Genomic DNA, 23790 nt, shown 5'->3' on the forward strand with positions numbered 1-23790 from the left:
GAGGTTCAATAGTTTTTCTTTGAAAAATTCCTAAACCAGTTTCGAAAACCTGAATACCTCCCTCAGGAGCTACAGGACTAGTGGATAGTTAGAATTAATTTTCCTGAAGTTCCAGTAGTCCTGTACTCCGTTAATACAATCAAACATTTCTCTTACAAGTAAGAAGAACGAGCGCAGTCCTCACGACGTACTCCCACAGCAGCTTATGCGAGTTTTTCTCCATCCTGGGAGCGACATAGTCGTTCCAAACTATATCAATAGCCACGTAGCACTGGATGGGGTGCGTGAAAAAGATGGCGATAGCCAGGAGGATCTGCACAGCCTTGGCTAAGAGTGCTGGCTCGGTTAAACTGATCGTAATGCTGCCTCCAACTGTAGCACCGTACCGGATGTAGCCGAAGAATCCCAGGGCTGTGTAAAGGACAACTATGCCACCCATTCCGATATTCAGCACTCCGAAGGTCTTGATGAAGGTCTTCGGCTTCTTCATCTCGTTTTCCAGGGGCATGATCTAAAATTAGATGATCATAAGATTTTCTGAATCATTTGGATACCGAAGACTGTAGTCGGGAGGTATTGTATAAGGTGCAGCTTTGTACCTTAAAATGATAAATTAATAAATCTTCAGGGTATAATAGTATATCTTGATGAAAATGCTCAGTAATTTCATAGGCAATAATACAATTTAGAACTACAGTGCAACTCGAACATGAATTGAAGTGTTATTTAGAATTTAGAGTACTCACCACGCCAATGGCTTCCAGAGCAAAGAGGACAGTGCCGAAGAAAAGCGGGAAGTCCCCAACTTTGCCTATTGGTTCGCGGTTCTCGAAGGTCAGCGGTTCCCTGAAGATGTAGTACAATATTATACCAAAACTGGCGAACGTGATGCCGTTGGCGATGGTCGAACAGGGAGCCAAGAACTTCAGGTTCCTGATCCAGTTGACGAGGATCAAGGGAAGCAGAACTATCAGCATGTACACTCTCACATCCGCGTTCGGGAAGTAATCCGACAAAGCCTGGAACAAAAATAATGTGAAAATAATTTTTATGCATTTATTTGTAAAAAGGAGTAGATCAAATACAAACTTGTAAAAGCATTAAAATAAAGGGCTGTACTATTTTCAGCTTGTTAAAATTATTAAAGAAGAAAATGCATTTTCAATCAACTCCACTTTCTTTCAACTGACTCAATTTTCATTTTCCATGGTAATCGCAGTCTAGTCATAAACGGTGGATGGAACCTGGGATAGTTAAACAAAGAGGAAGTATTTATCATAGCTAGGACTCATATATGAATGATTAATGACCGTGGAGTGTCAATAGCTTCGTCCAACATTGCAATCGCGGATTTTTAAATCGCGGACAAGCGGATCCTGCGTGCAGCGCGTGCCCTTCTGGCGCGCGATCGCGACCATAATCTCGATTTTCTATCGTCTATCGCAGTGCAAACGTCGTAAATCTGTCGTTATCGTTCCGATGCGAAACGCCGTCATCGCGCGAACAATAGCGAAACGTTCGCAAACGCGGTCGTAGATCGTCGATATCGACTGATTCAAGGACAACCGGAAGCGAGGGCTAGACACAGCTCGACGCGTACTATTTCACGATCCCGCTGCACTCAGCCTTCGTCTTTACGTAATGACGGTGACGTAATCGTGAACGCACACATTTTTTTCGCGGCCGATTCCCATTCGCACGAATCGAATTTCTCTCTGTTTCGCGGAAGAAAGAACTTTTTCGCGGTTCGGACGGGTTGCGCAAGCGGCCGCGGCACAAAGACGCGCTTTATATAATAATTAGCAAAACGGAAACGCGAGTCGCTTTCCTACAACCGATGGACCCGCTTCGAAAACTATCTAAACGCCCGCACGTCGTCCTGTGTAACGCTGCTGCATACCGCAACACCGTTTCGTTAATTGCATGCTACACACGGATCATGTAATGCGTTTCAATCGATGCAATTCCGTCGGCATTATGCTGATTAAGCGGTTCGAGCCTAGGATCGTCGGACAGCGTTGTCTTGCGGAACGATGGGAATTTACGTAACTGTGTTTCTAGTAGTATCCTTGCGACGAACAATGACGTCGCTCAATACATCTGTGCGTGAGATAACGGTGAGCACGATTAACGGATGAATCTGTCCATCGCGGAATCGTTAATGCAGAAGAACGTCGATTGGCTAGCAGGTTAGCATACGTTCGGCGTAATAATACGTCCAAGGTGCTAACTGTTTGGTAAATGCTGCAGTGGCTGCCGGGACACACCGTCCGGCGTAATATTACGTCGCGGGTAACACGTCATTGAACATTAACTTAAGCTGGACGTAATAATACGTCGTCGAGCGCAATATTACGTCAGGCGCAACATTTTGTGGAACGACGAATTAGGTCGGACGTAGTAATACGTCGAACGTAATACTACGTCGAGCGTAATATTACGTCAGATGTAACATCATGTTGAACGACGAATTAAGCCGGACGTAATAATACGTCGCGGGTAACACGTCATTGAACATTGACTTAAGCTGGACGTAATAATACGTCGTCGAGCGCAATATTACGTCAGGCGCAACATTTTGTGGAACGACGAATTAGGTCGGACGTAGTAATACGTCGAACGTAATACTACGTCGAACGTAATACTACGTCGATCGTAATATTACGTCAGATGTAACATCATGTTGAACGACGAATTAAGCCGGACGTAATAATACGTCGCGGGTAACACGTCATTGAACATTGACTTAAGCTGGACGTAATAACACGTCGTCGAGCGCAATATTACGTCAGGCGCAACATTTTGTGGGACGAATTAGGTCGGACGTAGTAAGACGTCAAACGTAATACTACGTCGAGCGTAATATTACGTCAGATGTAACATCATGTTGGACGAATTAAGCCGGATGTAATAATACGTTAGGTGTAACATCGTGTTGAACGACGAATTAAGCCGGACGTAATAATACGTCGGGTGTAACACATCATTGGACATTGATTTAAGTCGTAATATTTTCTTTTCTTGTGGAAAATTGCTACCAATAAAGTTCTGATCAACGAGCTGGTGAAAGAATCGTTGAGCAAGGGGCTTCAATAAAATTGCGAGTCGCTCAATCATCGCGGTGACTAACGAAGCGAGTTTCATTGGATTACAGGAATCGAATACCATCAACTGCGTACATAATAGTCGCCGACTAGTCTCGCATAAGGTGCCAACACGTCTGCAAAGGTCCGCGTCGTCGTTAAACACGACCAGAAAAAGAAACTTGCGCTTCGGCGATTGCGGACCGCCTTGAGGCGTTCCATTTTCACTCGATCAGGCGTTTTCATTCTAGTTTCACGACCGCGGCTCGTCCTCTCGATTCTAATTCACGGGTCGACGCAGGATATGCGATTAAGAGGGCGGAACACCTTAATTAGATCGCAAGGGCAATTGACGGAAGAAACGTGACCGTGTTTCTCTAAACGGACACAACTGAACACGTTATGATACATTCGTCCCGAAAAATTCTTCGTCGTTACTTTTCGTCGTGTCGACGTCATCGAGGTCATTAGCGTCGGTAATAACAACGTGTGGTAAATGTTGCCTTATAAATGGCGCCACTAAATTTGTCGAGATAGTCCATAATTTTCAATATAATGGATAGTTAAATGAATACGTAAATGAATCTTTATAATTTCAATAATTGTAAAATATAGAACCGGTCGTTTGACCGTGGTAGATGTAGTATTAAAACGCCCGTTTGAAATGACCGAGAAGTTTTGTTCTATTGTGGAAATAAAATTGTTCAATGTAATTGGAAGGTATTAGAGGATAAGCGGGTAATAAATTGGCCGCGGCGCGTTCGTAGTTGCATAAAATAATCGCGCAAGAATGTGATAATTGGTATCCAGACTCAGCGGTCGGTTCGCGGTAATGGCGCAAGGTATTCAATTCGTCCGGTTGCTTGGTTCCCAGGTTCCCCGGTCGATTAATCGTCGATTAGCCTCGGCCCTGTGTAATTTTCGATAGTGAAAAAAGGTTCGGACGGATCTCGCGAGCGGAATGTATAAGCGGTTGATATAATCCCTCGGATCGTTGCATAATGCGGTGCACGCCGATTCGAATCGGTTCGATCCGGCTGGGACAGGAACTAAGGTGCAATTTTCCGTCGGACGCAAAAAGTTTCGAATGCTCGACTAATTTTTCTGACGACCGTGCATGTCCGTTCGCTCGAGACCTGACCGGTTTCGCGTTCCAATATATCTGAAGATCATATCTGAAGTCGATTGTTTCACTGTGCTTTTCGCGGAAAAGGGAACAGTTATTAAAACGCGCGGAGCCACCGCAATGCAACCAGTGCCAGAATGGCTCTCTTCTTATCAGTCTCCCGAGGAGTATATCTTTCAACTTCGATGCGTGCCGCTTGCCTAATTAATTATCCACCGACTCTCCTGCCGGGTTACATCACCCATCCACGTCGTAAAATGTTTCGCCTCACGATTCAAAATCGTTTTGACCCGCGTTTGACCAAAAGGTCACCGTCGGCAACTTGCGTACCATTTTTCGCGCCACTTGACGGAGGTCGCGGGATAACTGCCGGGTTGAATGGAACAGGTGTTCGTCCGCTGTCAAACGAGTCGATTAATCAGACAACATTGTCTGCGGGTCACCGGTGTCTGTTCCTTGTTGGAGTCGCGAGACACGATAATCGAATATGCTCTTTCTAACGCGGCCAACCGCGACAAGGCTCGAGTTTTCGCCATCGGTGCCCGTTGCATCCACATTCTATCCACTCGGTGTAATAACGTGTCGCAACCGCGCCAGCTAACTATCCATTACATTGCGTATAGCGAAACGACGTGCTCCACACACCCTGGCTAAACCGACACAGTCAACTTTTTCTTTCGACATCGCGAGATTGAACATTAAGTCTCCACTCATTATATTATAATTCGCGGACATAGCCACGGAAGATAAAAACACGTTCTGGTCTGTATGTACAATCTTCTCTCGACTCCTTCTATCGTCTCCCCCGTTTCGATACTTTCATTTTTGGTGTAGCGTGAAGAGCACGATTCTCAATGACTGAGTTGCGTCGAGCAAGAACTTAAAAATCTAGTAAAACAATAATTCCAAAAGATTAAGTTGCTGATTGAACAATTGACACTACTGATGTACAATCTTCTAATCGCATCTAGAACCTATTACATAGCCGCTGGTAAATTACACGGATTTTATGCATTTATGATAAAAATGAGTGAAAATGAAAATAGTTAAGGGATTAGAGGAGTTATCGTTAGAATAGTACAATTTTGTCATCGTCCTCGAAATCTGTTCTCACAGCTAGCTGCATCGAGAACGAGTCTACCCGATCGCGCTCGTGTAAAATGTAGAGCTCAAGATCGTAACAAGGTGAGCACAGAGAAAGACTGCTCCAATTAAATTGATACTGTTAGCTTGGACAACTCGAACGCACAATCGCGAATGATTAATCGGGTTTCAGGAACGTTATATAGCATGTAACACGGTCAGCTGTTCTGCTGCCAGATTCCGTAGTGTTTGAAGAAGCTAACGAACCGATAGGGAATTAACAAACGGTACGACTGAAATTTTTACGATGCGCCTAGAGGACGTGAGCGGAATCGACTCGGCAGTTGCCCCGGCGTCATAGTGGAACGGAATCAAACCGGGCGACCTCTTGCACGGGATTTATGATAGTTCAGGTTTGCTGGTCTCTTCCGATCCTCGTGCCACCGGATCATTTCTACGATTGTAGAGCGACGTGCTGAATCCTTAAGCGCAACGGGAAGTACCGGCACAACCCACGGAATTTTTAAAACGACAATCATCAAAAGAAGCATGACTAATCCCTGTCTTGGACCTGTTAACCTTAGGGGACGGGTTCACTGTTCGGTTGCAGAATTCCTCGGGCTGTATGGCGTTTAATGACTTCTCGAACTGTATTGTATCTGGCCAAACGTTCCGATCTATTAAATTTACTTTCACTGAGTTATGTACCGACCATTTTATTCCACGACTTTCTATCTTGTTTCTATTCGTCTTTAACTTAGCCGCGAGTCTTGTCCGTGTCTACCTATAGTTTATCATTTTTCTTCAATTCTCCATTCGTATACTCGTCGTTGCTATGCGAGAATCATTCATCCGACGTTTGTAGTTAAAGCAGGAAAAATTTTTGAAGTTGCAATCTCGATGTTCTTTCTGGAAATTTGAGGACATCGATGTATTAGTTTCAGCTTAATAAGATAAATTTCTATTCAGCTTCTGTGTCAATGCAAACATTTTGTGTAAAGATCCGCAGTCCAGTAGCGAAGAAAAATGTCAAAAATCAACGCCTAAAAATTCTAAACAATCATTCAACGAGAAACGCATTGAATTCTATAGCAACGTTGGTTCGTCCTCGGCTCTCTGCATCTCTGCAAGGATCCGTGCAAGGACCTCTTCACGGACGATCCCTTAAAGAGTTCAGAGGCTGATCGGACACGTTCACTTTTCATTCAGCGTGTGTCAACGAGAAACGGAGTCTCGCGGAAGTAGCGCGAAACAACGGCTCACGGTCGGCGTTAGCATTCTCCGGCACTTCGCCTCGAGGAGCTTCCTGATCGCGGCAGCGGCGACGACGACCGAAACGGCTGTTGTCCTCGTAAACGTTTAAACGGCAGCCACATCCTCCCCGCCGCGAAATGTCAACGAACCTGTCCGTGCACGCGCATTATCACCTTGACTCCGCGCCGCTCATTACTCGCCCGGCACCGTCTAATCGTTTATTCCTCGCGCCGTGTTTCCCTGACCTACATGCTCCTTTTTCTCGCTGCCCACACGACCGTCTCTCTTTCCGAGCGAGAGAGAAAGAGAGAAAGAGATACTAGCTCTCCGGTACACACTCTTTACGGTAAAAGCTGGATCGACGTGTCCGCTCGCCGCTCCACGAACAGATGCTTCTGTATTTACTCTTTCTAATACCGGATAGTTGCAGATCTCGCGTTCACGTCACTTCTCTAAGTCCAATTCATCTTCAATGTATTACTTGCCGACCGCTGTTCAGTGCGTTTTAACACCTAACCTACTGGCGATTATTTAATCATGTTTAAAAGCCCACAGTCCATTGCTAAACAATTTTTAGCAAACAGTTTCTATTGTGAACCAACAAGTTACTTCCAGCAACGACATCCAAGAAATTCGTTTCAGACGTATGGTTCTAGTAACATTTTCTTCCACAGATTCTCAATGCATTCTTCCGGAAAATGAGCGGCCGTCAATGTCTTCAAAAGGCAACTTTCAAAGCCCTATTCATGCTGAATTAATTACTTTTCAAAGAACTTCGTTGCGCTAATACAAAGAAGCGTGTGCCTTGAACTCCTTCTCGCGAAAGTTTCATTACAAAATATCGCTATTCATAGCCACAAAAGTTGCTACGTTTCGTTTTCTCCGTCGTCGAGTGATTAATGGAAAGAATTCTACTAACCGCTTGCAAATTCGTGCCGATGAACACAGTGTACACGCAGCAACTTCCCAGCTGATAGATCATGAGGAATATATTTATAACGTGCCTGTAAACATAAAAATACATTATGTTAATAAATCGCGCACGGTGCTAATTGTACCACTGATTACGAAAGTGGGTATACAATAAATATAAATTTTGTTTTTTTTTTGTCTAGTGAATCATTTCGAATTTTTTTGTAGGGCAATTGGGTAACTGTCTGTAATAAGGCATGACTTACTTCACTTTCATAATCACCGCCCCAATTATAGATTCGGTTAGACCAGAGCTGCTCAACACGCTTATATGTGGGCAAAGGCGCCCGCCGATGCCCGTGGGCACGACTACGTGCGAAGCTACGGGCAAATGACTTAGGGGAGTGGGGGTAGGCCGTAGCTAGCCACGTAGCTGTGGCAATGCGTGTGACAAACACATGCAGCGTTGCCCCGGTTGGGCGTGGCTTCCTACCCGCAGAGGCGTGGCTTCGTGCGGGTCGTTCTGTGTATGCCCGGGGCAAGAAACTCGCTGCCCGTACGGGCAGACGCCGAAACGTTCTGGGTTAGACGACGAATGTGTACTCACACTGAGTATTTCGAAAACCGCCTGAATGGCGCCGGGCCCTCTGAGAGCGCAGCCTCTGCTGTCGCAGGGTACGTTAACGATGGCACCTTCTTCCGCTTGCAGAGCTCGTACTGCGAGTTGACGAGGATTCGTATACAGTAGGTACAAAGTAGACCGATGATGATCGTCGCTACTAGACCAATAGCATACCCAGCATGGTGAAAGGCCTTCGGCATCGCCAGGATTCCGGTTCCCAAGCTTCCCTTCAGCAGGTGGAGCAGAGTCTCCCAGCTCCTGAAACGGTCGTTCAGCTGTTGACATTTTTCTTCCAATAGTTTCGCGACAGTTTTCAACATTTTACACGCAATTTTGCTACACGTTGACCATTAACTCCAGCTGTTCTATAGATGCATAAAGATAAGCAGTCGAATAGCTTCTACGAATTCTGGGGTCGAGATTGGACATGATCGCTCGCTCGACGGAGGATCATCTATGGAAACGAGAGCACAATTTTCGAAAATGTGACCGCCATTAACGCGTGCCGTCGCCGTTAAACGGCAGAACAAGGCTAGCAGCGTTTCTGTGTTCCTCGAAGCAGTTTCGCAGAGGACAATCTTATTCTTCCGCTTCATGACTAATCGCCGCAACAAATTACCGGGTAATTTGTATCTAGAGAAACGCGGTCGGAATAAACGATGCGGCTACGCGTGTGCGCAGCGTCCGGTATTATGCAAATGCTTGCTTGATCTCATTCGGTAAACTACTCTATCGATTCGCGAATCATTCCTTTTCTTCGTGTTATGAGTATCATATAGGTATCCGGTCTTGATTCTGTAAAATGGCGTGACGAATAGCATATTGGCACCAGCCAGTTAGCAATCCCACGAACGGGATTATAATTGATAAACTGGGTGAAAGGGAAATCGAAACTCACGTTGTTGGATGCTGAACCACTCTGTGCTCGTACGGATTATAGTCTTCCTCGTACTCCTGCACGCTTTTCTTCTTGTCCTCGAGCTCCAGAACGTAGACGCCGCTTTTGTTATGTCCTTGGTCGTAACTGAAACGCGTAATTAATGTTATCAAAACCCTTATTGTCGAAGATATTTTCTGAAGATTCATAGATCTTATTAGATGCTGCTTACCCATTCTGGTTGTTCTGCGAGGTCCACTTTTTGGCGTCCAGCCCATCCTGGAGAAATAGAAGACTTCCATTAATTATGTTTTCCAAGAGTACCACTATTTTTATCCCACTGATAATACAGAACTAAGCGTATAAACCTTGGTAAAATATAATCCCCCAAACACAAGTTATCAAAAGCAATCAATCATTAAAAGAGGGATCATAGAATTAGCATCGTCCGATGTTTTGAGAATAAGCAAATAATAATCTGAGGTGTAAACAGGAGTAATAATGAGAATATACAGGATCGTAGACAGGTGTGTAATAATCGGCGATGCATTAATCAATTTAAATTCAGCCCGTCCGATTATCAATCACACTTGTCTCTCGAATTCATTAATAAATTACTCGCCGCCGGATCATTCGCCATTATTTCGCGTCATCGCGCGTCACCGAGCACATTGCAAAACGGTTTGTCTAATAAATCGACGACTGATTTTACAATCGGTTAGTCAAGTTCCGGTCTATCGGGAATCCATTGGAATGCTAAGAGGATCTCGAAGACCGTCAATAGTCATCCGCGATCATCCTCCGAGAGCCCATCCGAGTATTATTCGTCCGAGAATCTCGCGTTTCTCTTCGATCGTGCCATCGACTTGGCATTCAACCGGCCGCGCTCGCCGATCCAAACACAATCGAACATGATGAATTAATGCGCGTCAAATTCGCCGCGTCGATCATTACGCGTTTCGCGCGCGCCGATAAAGATCATTCGACGACCGGTTCCCGGTATTAGATTTGCGATGTAAATTCGAGCCGTGACGATTAGGAAACTCTTTGTCGGCCGTAATTCACGGTCGAGGATGAATAGTGGGTCGGGATGGATAACGGAAGTCGAAACAAAACGCAGATTAGAGATAACAGCGATTCGTGTTGCGCGACACATGCGAGTCGCGCACTGAAGACGCGCTGCCACCGTCGCGCCGGCGAAGATTAGGGTTGTTTAATGAACGTTAGGGCTGTTTCAGGATCGTTCAATGAATTTGAACATTTCATTCGCTCTTCGATAATTAGTGGGTTAATTTTACTCCCGTAGTCTCGGTTCTTCAGAATTTTGAAACAGAAATGGACCTTTCCAACAAGCTGAACTTCGACAATTTTTTCTGCTTCGATTAGGATAGCTGTGGGAATGATTTCGACGTAGGACGATTCCGCAAACTTTCCCGAATGCCACGATATTTTTTTTTTTTGTAAGATTACAAACCCCTGAACGTGATTAAATAAATTTTAATGTGAAATAGTTCGTGCCTCTCGCGTCGCAAATTTGATTAGCTAATAAAATCGACTAATAAAATCGATATTAGAAACAATCAAATTTCCTGTTCGCATAGAATAGATTTATAACATAATAAGAATAACTTTCCAATGAATTCGACTCAACTGATCGCGCATCCAGCAATCTTTTATTATCCTTTCAAACCATCGTAAAAATTAAGACTAGTCTCTATATGTTGAAGTACCGGTAGACATTTTTTACACAACCATCGGTATCGCCTTTTCTCTTGACAGCACGAGGAGTAAATGATCGATGATTTAGTCGGAAGCGGTTTTACTCGGATTATCTCGTATCAGTTCCGTTTATCGGAACGGCTTCAGTCGAATCTGATCCCGTTCGATTTCGATTAGTTAAATCTGGATTTAGATATGGAATTGCGAAAGCTAGATTAGTATGTTTGCCACTCAGCGAATAAGAATCCGAAAGAAACGAGAATCGGACGCGCGTGCAGATATTTCTCCTACCGTATCAAAGTGATTCAGGATGACTAATTTCCGAAGATGCTTTCTGTTCCGCAATTGAATACAGTGAATTCTCGATATATGTCAACAACACGGGTCTTAGGAGCGTCGTTTATCATTCAGGAGACATACCCGAGCCGTGTTATGTTTACACTCCTCGGCGTCCGGTGGATTCTCGAGCTTCGTGGCCCCTCACGGGGTACACCCCGCGGTAGTGGGGATAATTCCGCGACGTTTATCATCCAGGCCTTGACGACATACAGTGACTCCCAAAAATATTCGGACACTAGCTATAACTAACTTTACGACTTGATAATTCCTTTGTTAATAAAGCAATCGTCCCGGGAATTGTTTCTAGCAATAAAAGATTTATTAATGTTGATAAACATAGATAATTTATTTCAAAAATATACATAAATTCCATAATAAAAATTAGTAAGAGAAATGATGTACCATTTTTGGCTCACAAAAATATTCGGACAATATTAATTTTTCAATTTAGATAATGTAATTTAGCATTACAAAATTTGTTTAATACTTCGTGGCATAACCATTTTGTTTAAGAACATGTCTTAACCTGTTTGGCATATTGTTTATAATTTTTTTTAAATATTCAACAGTTATATTCGACCACTCAGTTGCAAGTCTTTGTTTTAATTCAGCTATCGATGTAATTGGGGTTTTTCAAATTTTTCTATCCAATTCATCCCTCAAATTCTCGATAGGATTAAGGTCCGGTGATTGGGGCGGCGAATGAAGAATTTTGGGGCAGCGGTATAATAAAAATTCTTGCACAATACGTGGCTTGTGCTTGGGGTCGTTGTCTTGGTAAAACTCAAAAGTATTATTAAGTCCCATTTTTTCAGGACTTTGAATTAAATTATTTTTGAGTATATTTAAATAATGATTTTTCTCCATGATACCGTCAATAAACACTAGGTTACCGACTCCATATGACGAAATGCAACCCCAGACCATTACGCCGCCTCCGCCGTGTTTCACTGTACCTCTTGTATTTTCAAAATTAAACACTTTATTCGCTTTCCGCCACACCATAGTTCTTCCGTCGGAATTGTACAGATTGAATTTGCTTTCATCCGCAAATATGACATCCTTCCACCATGTCTCATCCTTAGAAATTAGCTCTCTTGCAAAGGTTTTTCGTTTATTCCTATTCTTTTCGTTGATAAATGGTTTCTTTCCAGCTACTCTTCCATTGTAACCAGCTTGCCTCAGCACTCTCCGAACTGTTTTGGCTGAAACATTTTTGGAGCTTTCTCCTAATAGCTCACTAACTAGTTTTGGAGCACTTAAGCGCGGATTTTTTTTTCACTTTCCGAATAATTTTGCTTTTCTCCCTCGTACATAAGAGACTTGGTATTCCAGTTTGCGGAATAGAATCAATGCGATTCTCAATATAAAATCGTCGACAGGTATCTGCAGCAGTACTCTTACTTATACGAAGCATTGCACTAATTTCGCGATAGGTTTTTCCTTTTTCTCGATGAAAAATTACAAGCTGTCGCACATCGAAACTCGTATTCTATCCTTTGCGACCCATTTTGAACGAATTCACGTTTACTACTGACAGTAGTGAGGTGGCATGGACATCTAATGGTCCACGAGATTCTGTTTGTAAACAAACGTTTTCTCGTTCTTGGGATATCGCGTCCCCAGAAAGCGATTGCCAGAGAAATATAATACGTGTCCGAATATTTTTGTGAGCCACAAATGGTCCATTATTTCGTTTAATAATTTTTATTATGAAACGTATGTATATTTTTCAAATAAATTATATATGCTTATCATCCTTAATAAATGTTTTATTGCTAGAAACAATTTCCAGGGCGATTGCTTTATCAACAAACGAATTATTAAATCATAAAGTTAGTTATACCTAGTGTCCGAATATTTATGGGAGTCACTGTATATAGAGAAATCAGTGTATATCGGTGAATCATCTGGAATCGTCCGGTACAACAGTAGAACCTTTCTTTTATACGCACCTCTGTGATCGGAACAAATAAGAACCGGAAACCGGTACAATTAGTGAGGACTCTGTTATCCGAACGACCTTGTGTCCCGACGTGTTCGCATAGACGAGGCTGTACTGTGTATCAAACTCAGTGTAAGCCGATGCATGGAAATGCCGGCTACCTAAGGTCAACGCTTCAGGTTTATGAATTACAATACACGGATCCGAGGGGAAACAAATATGAAATAATCGTATGCGAACTATCGCGAGCAGTTTGTGCACGGTTTATGCGTCGAGTCACGTATCGAGTGGCCGTCGACGAGGGAACCACACGATGTTCTCAATGTTAATGTTGATCCGTGCAGATCTGGCCTTCGGCTTATCGGAAGCCGAACCTGCTTCCTTTGAATTCGAGCTTCCCGTCGGAAATGCGGTTTTCACGCGCAGAAAATAGACTCTGTACCTACCGCACGCTTTGCTATTTCGAGTCAGTAATCGCTGTTCCGAGATATTCACTTTTTTCACTGAAAAGGTGCATGCATTGCACGACAGTGCACTGAAACCTTGATGAGAATGCCGAAGTACAATTTCCAAAGTGGACTTTAAAAATACAACTCTACGAAGAGGACTCCATTAATTAAATATTAACTTTTTGACGATCGTCCTGGCTAATGACTCTAATTACTGTGGAACAATGCAGGATTACAACAAAGTCAACATTTGAACGAAGATTTGATCAGACAAATTCCTCTTTAATACTAGGTTTACGGAGCACTAGAGACTATTTTGCATTACTCTATGAAAATAACAAGAACGTGCTATTCTTAGCAATATTTTTAAACTAATATATACCCAAGGAAATAAATTTGCTAAATAATTTCTCGTGTATGCATCCTTAGAATCTTAATAATTTTAAATTAAAAGTATTAGAACCCGTAAACCTAGTGTTAACGCCTATGTAACGTAAATGTTTAATCGTTCAACAAAATCGGAACTGGTTTTTGCTTCGTTCAGAATTTAATGGAGGATTTAATTGTATTTCTGATCTCCGATTTCTGGATCCGCGGACGAAATTTCCGTTTGCGCAATCGCGCTGAACCCGTAGACTGCTAATTAGTATGATCAGAAGATCGTCGAGCTTCTGAATCGGCGTTAGAAATTCCGATTGGCCGGAGCGCGTTCGACTTCTGTCGGATGCTGCGTCGATCGGCCGATCGATGGGCGCTGGCAATTACTATACTGCGACTACGGCCGCCGGTGTTACGTCACCGCGAAAGTATTACGAAAGAGCCGGGCCGTTTAATGAGCTCATACACGCAAATATTTCTATCCGGGCGCGCAGCTGGCCTATTCGAGGAACCGGCGAGATCTCAAACGGGATTTTCCGTTTATGAGGGACCGATCGGCAAGCGATCGTAAACCGTCATCGTTATCGCGACATAACCGCGGCGGTTATCGTGCAGACATCGTTAAATCGGATCACCGAAACGGAAACGGTGACGCACGCGAATCGGTAACGTTTATCGTGTTACGTCAGCACGCTCCCGAAATCATCGAATGATGAATTGGACGATCGATCGTTTTCGACTCTGCTGAAACGCTGATTCGATGAGGACGATTTTGATATTGTCCGAGCTGACTGATACGGTTGATACGATTGCAAGATTGCACTGTTGAACCATGCTCATTGAAAATAAGACAAAAATAAGTTGGACAAGAGAATCGAGTTTGGAAATCCGTCGCACGGGCTGGTATGAATATTTGAAAGCAAGTAAATTGAAAAATTGTCTGGGGAACGGATTCCTCTTCTGCAAAAATTGCTCCGATTTTTACTTTGTTGGAATTAATTGATTGAATTATTGAGCAGATTTGAATGCACACTATGATTGAAGAAGAGGTGAAATAAATTGAAGTGTGCAATTTCTTCGCTCGAAACCTCGTTTTAGGGGAAATCGAGTTTGGAAACTCGTCGCGAGGCACAAATTAATATTTGCAAGAAGCAGAAAGAGCTAGTCATGGACAGACGTGCGGAACGAGTTTCCAAACTCGATTTCCGCGGAAACGGATTCTGTGCTGACGGGCAAACCTTATCTAACAGTGCAATGAAAAATTGAATAAAATACAACGAGGTTTTATTTTTGATACTCCGAACTCGAGGAAATAAACTTCCGTTCGACTGCTGTTCCCGTTAATTTTATATACTTCCCCCTGCAATTATGGTTACGTGGGCTACTACTTGGTACAATGTGTAACGATCGAATTGTAACTCTTTCATCTCTAGACTGGGGAACCTGTTGATTATGAACACCTGCGGAAACGTAATGCAAGACAATTTCCGATTTTATTTTATTTATACACACGGCATACGAGATGGATTATTAGGTTACTTATACGCATCGATAGGAAACGAACAATCGTGTAAAAGGTGGAAAATTGGAACCGTTATAATTATAAGAAGACTTTATGCATTTATGATAAAATTAGAAGCAAAAAACAATGAGAAGACCATAGAAGAATTTAAGGACAGTGAAATATTATTTTTGAATTTTTATGATTCAAGGAAAAAGTATATTTCACTTAACTTCGGTTCCTTAAAATTGATTTGGACTAATTAGAAGTGATTACGCGTGAATGATTGAAAAAAGCGACAACTTTTGCATACAGTTAATAGAATATAGTTTATATGGATGCCATGAAGTGAAAGATTTGTGGAATTCCGAAGAAAATGGAAAGTTTCCGAAAGTCGATAACTCGAGTGATGAATTATCTCGTTAAGTTAAAGAACCAGTAAGAATTCGCAGAATTCGCGTTACGTGTAAGATGACGTTTATTATACAAGGATATTCCATCGTCCATAAAGCATCGAGGGAAATCATTAACGGTAGTCGGATCGAAGACGTCAATGCCAGATAGATGATACAGTTGCATCACTGAAGATGCAGAAGATAGCAACATGTGTGTCTGACCAACGACGCCTGCATCTACTACTGATCCGACGAGCCAACTGCATCGCTCGAGTCTGCAGCGCACGATCCAAAATGCATAATACAACATAATAATACAAAAACCGTATTTTTTATCCATGTAACGAATAATATTTCAGTGCTGATAAACGTATATTCGCGAGCATCGAAAACACTCCGTGAAAGAATACAAATTCAGAAAGAATAACGTGATATTAACAATTGACTGTTTCGATATACAATTGTTGAGCTATGTAAGTGGCTCTAAAAATTTGAACAAATATTCCAGTTAACCAAAAAATATCAAGCAATAGACACCAAAGTCAGAAGACTACAAAAATCTTCTCAGATATCGTATCTAATCATTTCTAATATCAAAGTACACTCAATTCTGAATGTCTGTAAAGATACATAACAAATGTGCAGTGATAAACTGTACAACTGTAAACTGTACTCTTCGGTACACCTAATTCGGGTCGGGTCGGGTCGGGAACACGAAATTTTCGACATTCTCGGAACACTCGGGGTTCTCGAAATAATCGGAAATCCTGAACGTGTCGGGATTTTCGAAAGTGTCAGGATTCCCAAAAGAGTTGGAATTCCTGAAAATTCCGAGAACCCGATTCCTTCGTGAATCTCAAAATTTTCGGGAACCCGACTCGATCCGACCCGACTCGTCCCGACCGTAGGATTCCCGATGTTTTCGGGGTCTCTTCTTTCTATTCGACGAAACTTAACATAAAGATTAACAGGAATTAAAATTATTCGACGAAACTTAACATAAAGATTAACAGGAATTAAAATTATTTCGTTAGTTACTAGAATCTTTAGATGAAATAAAAGATACATTGACAGCAAGATTATCAGCTATGGAAATCCAGACGATAAAATTCGAGCTACCGTTTCGATTCGAGAATCGAGATTAAAATTAGAGAATTTAAAGTCTTAGGAAGAATAAGCGTGTAAGACTGGTGAACAACACATCGCCATCCGTCATTCTTAATTTAATTTGTAAGGATGATCGTGTCTAACGAGACAACGTTAATCTCTGTAATTCCTGGAATCGATCATTTCGCGGACAAGAATTCCGAAGACGCTGGATCCATTATTCATTTGCGAAAAATTGATCGCTGCTGGCGCAAGAATCCTAAGCAGACTAACTCTCGAGTGAGGACAGAATAAATCATCGGATTCCGAGAAGATCGGCATGCCAATATGACAACTGTATCGAAACGTAGGAACACGTTGCCATAGGTATTCCGGGCGCGGGTGTAATTTAATTCGCGTTGCGCGTCACTAATTAACGATTCCCAATGACGAGTCATTGAGACCTGTTAATCGGCGACGCACGAATTGAATTACAACAATTATCGTCTCACTAAACCGGCGGAAAGCAGCCGGCAAAAAAAATCTGGTCCTGTCGCACAGTGCGGCTGTGGACGAAAATCGAACTTATTGTTGTAAACATTAATTTTCAGAGAAATCGAAAGACGATTAGTTAAAATTACATCAAATCTAATTACCGGAAATGGAAAAGAAAATAAATGCTTACTGTTTGTAAAAAAAAAAAGGGAAGATTTTTCCCGAAATCGATATTATTTATTTAAACGTCATCGCGTGTTTTTGGAGATTGAAATAAATATTGAGGACATTTTAAGTAACTCTATTTTTTTATTTTTGGCTGTATTTTTTACTTTTTATTTCGAAATAAGAAAATCGCTATCCCCTCTTCTTCTTCATCCGAAATACGACGAAAGCCAGTCCCGAGCCATCGCCCTATATCGAAAGAAAACTGTAGTGAAATATGGGTGTGGGTCAGAAATGACTCCGACACAGGCCTAGAACTCGCAGGAGTCTGAGAGTTAAATGTCGATAATTGTACAAATCGATCGATTTGCTATACCTCGAGAGCCAGACGGAAGAAGAAACTCCAAAAAGTACTAATTCTTCTCGTCTTCTTCGTCGTTAATTATCGTCGTCGTGGAAAAGAGAAAAAATAGTAAATTATGAGGCGAGCGCTAACACGCGCGATCCAGCTGATAAATACGCCTATAGATCCCAGGACTGTTTGCAAATTGTTAAATCGTGCCCGATACTACCGATTACAAACATCCGTGCTCTAATTCGCTACCGACGGATACTGTCATCGGTGTGATTTATAGCGATTATGTTTGCTGAAAAGAAATTCCACGGACACTATCGACGATCGTTCCGATACTCGGCGATTAAGCTGATCGATCGATTTAATTTAGACAAGCACCTTAAATCTTGTTCAAACAATTCTGTCTCAATCATAGATATAATTCTATCAATTACAGTCCGAGAAACGCTGTTGTTGTACAGGGTGATCGGTAACTGGTGGTAAAACCGAAAAGGGGTGGGGAGTGGGGGATTTTATATGAAAAAAGTAAGTGGAAAATGTAGAATAAAAATTGTTCACATGAGGGTTTGTTTTTGAGAAGATCGTCGTGATCGACCGGATCTACTTCTGACCGATTTTTGAAATCGATTTTCTCGAAAACGAAACCTAGTGTGAAAAATTGTTCGTGAACATTTTTAACTCATTGTTTAAGCAGAATCACTCACTTTTTCGGTTGTACCGATCAGCCTGTGTAAATCGCACGATTTCTGTAATAGTTGATGCGACATAAAACCATAAAAAATGGCAGTAAAGATAACACAGATTTTAGAGATACGTTGAGGATAAAAGGGACTAACCCACTTCTTGAATAACCAATTTAAAAAGTGATGGACGCTTTCAAATTATTCCCAGAAAAATTCAAGGAAAATGCCCATCTGCAATTGAGATACAATTGGAATTCTTAACCGTTGAAATCACACAGTACAAAAATTGATTCTGCAACGCAATACGTTCTCTTTAATAACAATCACTGTTTGACGTATTGGAAATCACTTGAGAAGAATGACCGGCAGTATTTCTTGAAATTTGAATTTAATTAAAATCAATCACCAATCTTTCCCTCTTATTTGACAGCCGTAACCCGGCGCAATAATGACCACTCGAATATTTAAGCTCTTAATTCCTGTTTTTCTTTTTACAACTTTCGAGTCATCGAATACAACGACGATAACATCGTTTATCGGCTCGCTCGATCATCGCACAGTGGCTGTGCCCGAGCGTCTATCGCACGCGATCGAAGGATGAGTGTATGTAATTCAAAGTAATCCACCCTAATCAATGGCTAAAGAACTTTGAACTAATCTTGCACATTTTTCTATTGATATGTTCGCAACGAAAAGAAATTGTTTTCGACGCTGTGTGGAAAGTTTTTGCGCAAACATTAACGACATCAATGTTCTAAGAAATTTGCGTCCCGATAACGAAATCGATTCATTCGTTTATTTGCCACTCTCTGGGTCCCAAATCTCGCTTTCACCGGCGTGATGGCTTATCTGGAGAGATTTGTTTATTTTGATCTGCAGTTTTTTCAACTCTGAGAGGAAGAAGCTTTGGGTTACGACATGGCATACAAAGGATGATAAAAGTATAATCTCCTAGGATTTTTATTTTTGGAAACGGCGAAAAACAATTCCTGAGATTCAGGCAAAAGTTTCAATGAACTCCGCCAGCAGCTTCTTGGAAAAATCGTCCAGTACAATCTTATTTTTTTTTTAAATATGAGAAGTATAATCTCCGAGGATTTGTATTTTTGGAAACGGCGAAAAACGATTTCTGAAATTCAGGCAAAAGTTTCAGTGAAGCCCAGCAGCATTTAGCTTTTCAGAAAAGTTCTGCAGCTGTTTCTAGGAGGCAGTCAGGGAAACCAAGGCTGCGATCAACAAAAAATCAGGGGAATCTTTCAATAAGGGTTTCCTCTGTCTTCGAGAATGACATCAGCTCGGCGAGCCGCTCATTAACACTCCTCTCGAAAATATCATACTAGAAGTGACGTGTTTCGGGTTTAACAAGATTAGCCAGAAACACGAGAGGAGAACACCGGTAATTCAGCATCAAGTAATAGCTGACTATGATACCAACCAGCCGGAAGTTTCGCGGAACGAACCAGAGTCCCTTAGAAGAATATTAACAGTGCCAGAACGACCGAGTTTCGAGACGAAAAAATATTCTACGTACGTCACTATCTTAGAAAGAATGTGGCAGAAACACTTAACGTTTCATGAACGCCCGGACGATAAGCATTTCGTGTGTGTACGCGTAACTTTTGTCGACACAAATGGATTTTCAATGTGAATCCATCGACAACTGTGAGTGATCCCTCTCGTTCCGGTAAATTGGGAATTTCCGCTAAGTGATTAGCCAAGTTCTGTCAAGACTATTTTCCGTTCGTGAATCTTGTTTTTCCCAGCGAATTCGTCACGCGAAGTAAATATATACTAGAAAATTTCCATTACGAACATCGCTTTCCTGCGAACGTGTCATTGAAAATATTATTCCATCGCAAAACAATAAAATTAACGAAGCAGCGACTAGTTAAAGATTACAAAGCCTCCTCGGAACGGAGTAAAACTCGACAAAATGGCGTCTCCCCGCTTGGTCTCTTCTGTAACAAGAAAAATGTTCGACGCGTTAATATATTTTCGACGAAAATCTGCAGTTTGTGATTGCGCGGATGCATACGAACAATCAAAATCCTAGTTAACGACCGTTCGAAGATATTCACGGCCTGGAGGAAGACTAACGTCAGTCGTATTTTAAAAACCAAATTATACGTTCGGAAAGATAACAAAGAGGCCGAAGTAGTTAGAACTTAAAAAAAAAAATACGTCGTTGTCGAAGCTGAAAATAAGTTCGACATACACCGTGCCTCGCTTTTTTCTGTCGCTTGCAATTAATTGCGCAAGAGCGTGTTCCGTCGGGCTGTAGAATAATTGAACTTCGAAGCCAATTTGAGAAAGCACGTAACGGGGAGATGTGGCCGAGGATAAAGAAAAAATAATCTGACCTTATCATTGGTAGATTAAGCCGTCTGCGTGCGAGATGTTTGTGGTACGTGGCCCGTGTTTTTTTTTAACCTTTCGATAGAACTTTCTAGGCGTGTAGACGGAGAACTTGGGCCGAGAAAAAGGGCGGTCTGCCCGCGTTTCTTGCGAATAAAGGATCGGAAAGGCTGCCGCGAACTTATTGGCCGACCGAGTAGAAAGTTATTCCACGGTTTCCGATCGGCGGATCGCATCGGCTGCCTCGCAGAAATATCTGATAACGCGGCGGAGTTCCCCGCCGACTCTTTTTCGCTTTTCCTTAGACCAATAACGCTTTGCAAATATTCTATGATTTGCAGCAGACACGCGTTTCGTGCTCAACAATTATTAAAATCCTCGGCATCCATTGCAAGAGACCGGAGCCGAACAGACATTTTCAGAAGCCGATATTGTTCAATTATAGTCATTTTTCTTTTTTTTTTTTCTCAAAAATTCCAGACTCGATGCATTTATTTATATAGTCGTAACTGACCAAGATTCCAGGTTATATTTCTTTACGTACTGAAATATCATTATCGATGCAAAGCATTGTTTTCTTAATTCCTGATTCTGTATTTTAGCGTCTTGTTAAAGGGTGTAGCATTGTCACGCCTGTGCAACTTCCTGTTTGTACAATACATCATCATTTATTAACGAAAGTGCCCAAGACCTTCTTCGAACAAATTTGAAAATTATTGCAGAACTGTGTTACGTACGCGGAACTATCTGTGCCATAAATTTTGTCGTTATTATGCAGCAGATAATAGTGTCGTGCTCACTTCCTTCTCATTAACATCGGAATAATCAGACTGTATAGTCCACGTCAGAATCCTACCGGCGTTGTTAAAAGTCCAGAGGACAAACTCCTTGTTTGTTGCCGATCATTGGCGATTAAAAAGTAATTTGATCGCTCGAACAACAATGCGACAATAAAGAATGTGCCGACCGATAATCGTCCCCGGCGAACCAGGCGAAGTGCAAACGATTCCAAGTAGAACGAGCCAATATTATCGCCCTCGTTCGATACTTAATCCGACTCATCGAGAACCACTATTCAGAAGATCAAGCGATGACTATCCTTGTTATTCGAAGATAACAGAATTCTGCAGAATAACGTTGTGAAGCTGTAAAAAAAATGATTCTCTTGTGAGCATTAAACGGGATCACGAATTTTCAAACGATTTTTTTTTCTTTCGTTCGTTAAAATATAACGCAATCGACATGTTCTACCTTTCACAGCGACCATCTTCAAAGTGAATCAATAAGCGTCGTTAACGTTGTCGAGATTCGTCGTGTTTGAACGCTAGAACGCCCCGGGCGTTTATTGCCACATGCAATCGCACGTCGCAAGGTGATCCCGTAATCGCTATGGGATCCACGCTCGACCAGTGGCGGATTTATGGGGGGAGGTTACACAACAACAGGTGTAGAGGTAGCCGCCCCTAGGCGGCAGAAGTGTGAATCCGCCACTGAATCATGTTACGAAGCCGTCGATGCTCGCCGGCGATTTTTCATAGGCCAATTCCGTATCCGCGAAACCGTCGACCTTGCGATAAAAAGCGAGAACAAACACTTCCCCCGTGTAGCCACCGGAATCATCGTAAATATTGACTATCTCGTCAGAAGAATTGCTACCTGTAGATTTCCATTCGACAGATTCGCCCGAAATGATTCGGCTCGAGTAGCCCACTTTATGTCACCGATTAGGCATCCTAGTTTGGATAGATCGCTGCCGTATCGTAATCGACATGAACGGAATTTTCCGACGACTATAGATCAACTCTAGTAATTTATTTCCACAGTATGATTAGTAACGAGTCATTATCGTAACTTGTACAGCCCCTATTCAAAATTATTATACCGATACTTTCCGGAAGAACGTGTGCCCGTGAGAGGGATGATTGCAGGTGCTCCTCGAGCGATAAAGTCATTGATTTCATAGACAAAAATCAATCAAGACAAACGAAATTGCATAAACACGTCGCATCGGTGACGTCGCGTATCCGGTGTCTCAATAAACACCCAATCGCAATGATATCGTCACGGGAATTCGTGCGGATTATCTGTTTCCCCACTAACACCGATATCCCGATCCGAAGAGTATGTTGCACGCGGATCGATTGGATTCTCCTCCGTTGGAAAACTTACAGGTACCCGTGTGTGTCTTTTCTCTCTCTCTCTTTCTCTCTCTCTCTCTCTCCCTGTGTTATCAGAGATTTCCTAAAAAAAAAAAAAAGTTCCACAACCGAGCCGATCTCGGCCGTGACATTATCAGGAAGCACGATCTTCGAAAACAAGAGAACAGAACACGTCGACGGGGCTGGTTTAATCGACACAACAAACATTTGATATCGTTGGCTAGCGCTCTGTTGTTCGGACCGATCCATTTTTTTCTGAGATTACGCGAGATGTTTTCTAGAAAACAAATGCCGTTTTCCTATCGCTTTCGTTCAAGGCGGTACTTACTCGCCGAAGAAAAATACAACACAGAACCGAGAGCGACGAGTGTTTGTTTTCTCGTTTTATCGAAGGTGCTCCTGGTATGCCTATCGGACTTATCGGTTTGGGGGCTAACGCGTGACAGAGACGAGACATCCGACGCGCACGTTCCATTCTAATAGAACGCGATACATCACGATTCTCCGAGATCCTTCGTCTCCAAGACCTTATCTGCTCGGGGACACGCGCCCTTTTGCGAGAGACTCGATTTTTACGCTGTACAGAGCTCCGTCGTCCCATGCTCTCGATACTCCATTTTTGAGCCAATTTTTACCCAATTCTTCGGTACTCGATTCTGCAAAATTTCATATTTTTCAGTTAACAACTATAGGAATCGGCTACCGGTCATCAAAACGCAAAATTGTGGTTGTTGTAATGGAAGATTTAAATGCTTGCGCTTCTCTATCACGCAACTTCCGGTGTACCAACCTTCCGGTAACCTTCGACG

The 23790-nt window shown here is 42.3% G+C and overlaps 1 protein-coding gene across 1 annotated transcript in view; it reads right to left on the bottom strand.

Moving 5' to 3' along the window:
• LOC143360017 (proton-coupled amino acid transporter-like protein acs) overlaps nucleotides 1-23790 on the bottom strand; it is a 28094-nt gene that overhangs the window by 1193 nt on the left and 3111 nt on the right. Inside the window, exons 2-7 of the mRNA XM_076798522.1 lie at nucleotides 9190-9236; nucleotides 8979-9104; nucleotides 8066-8338; nucleotides 7466-7550; nucleotides 747-1019; nucleotides 157-511 (exon numbers count right to left, since the gene is read on the bottom strand). Of these exons, the coding sequence (XP_076654637.1) occupies nucleotides 157-511; nucleotides 747-1019; nucleotides 7466-7550; nucleotides 8066-8338; nucleotides 8979-9104; nucleotides 9190-9236 (1159 nt within the window). The remainder of the gene's footprint in view (nucleotides 1-156; nucleotides 512-746; nucleotides 1020-7465; nucleotides 7551-8065; nucleotides 8339-8978; nucleotides 9105-9189; nucleotides 9237-23790) is intronic.

Source organism: Halictus rubicundus, chromosome 12 (assembly GCF_050948215.1).
Source record: "Halictus rubicundus isolate RS-2024b chromosome 12, iyHalRubi1_principal, whole genome shotgun sequence".
Taxonomy (NCBI): domain Eukaryota; kingdom Metazoa; phylum Arthropoda; class Insecta; order Hymenoptera; family Halictidae; genus Halictus; species Halictus rubicundus.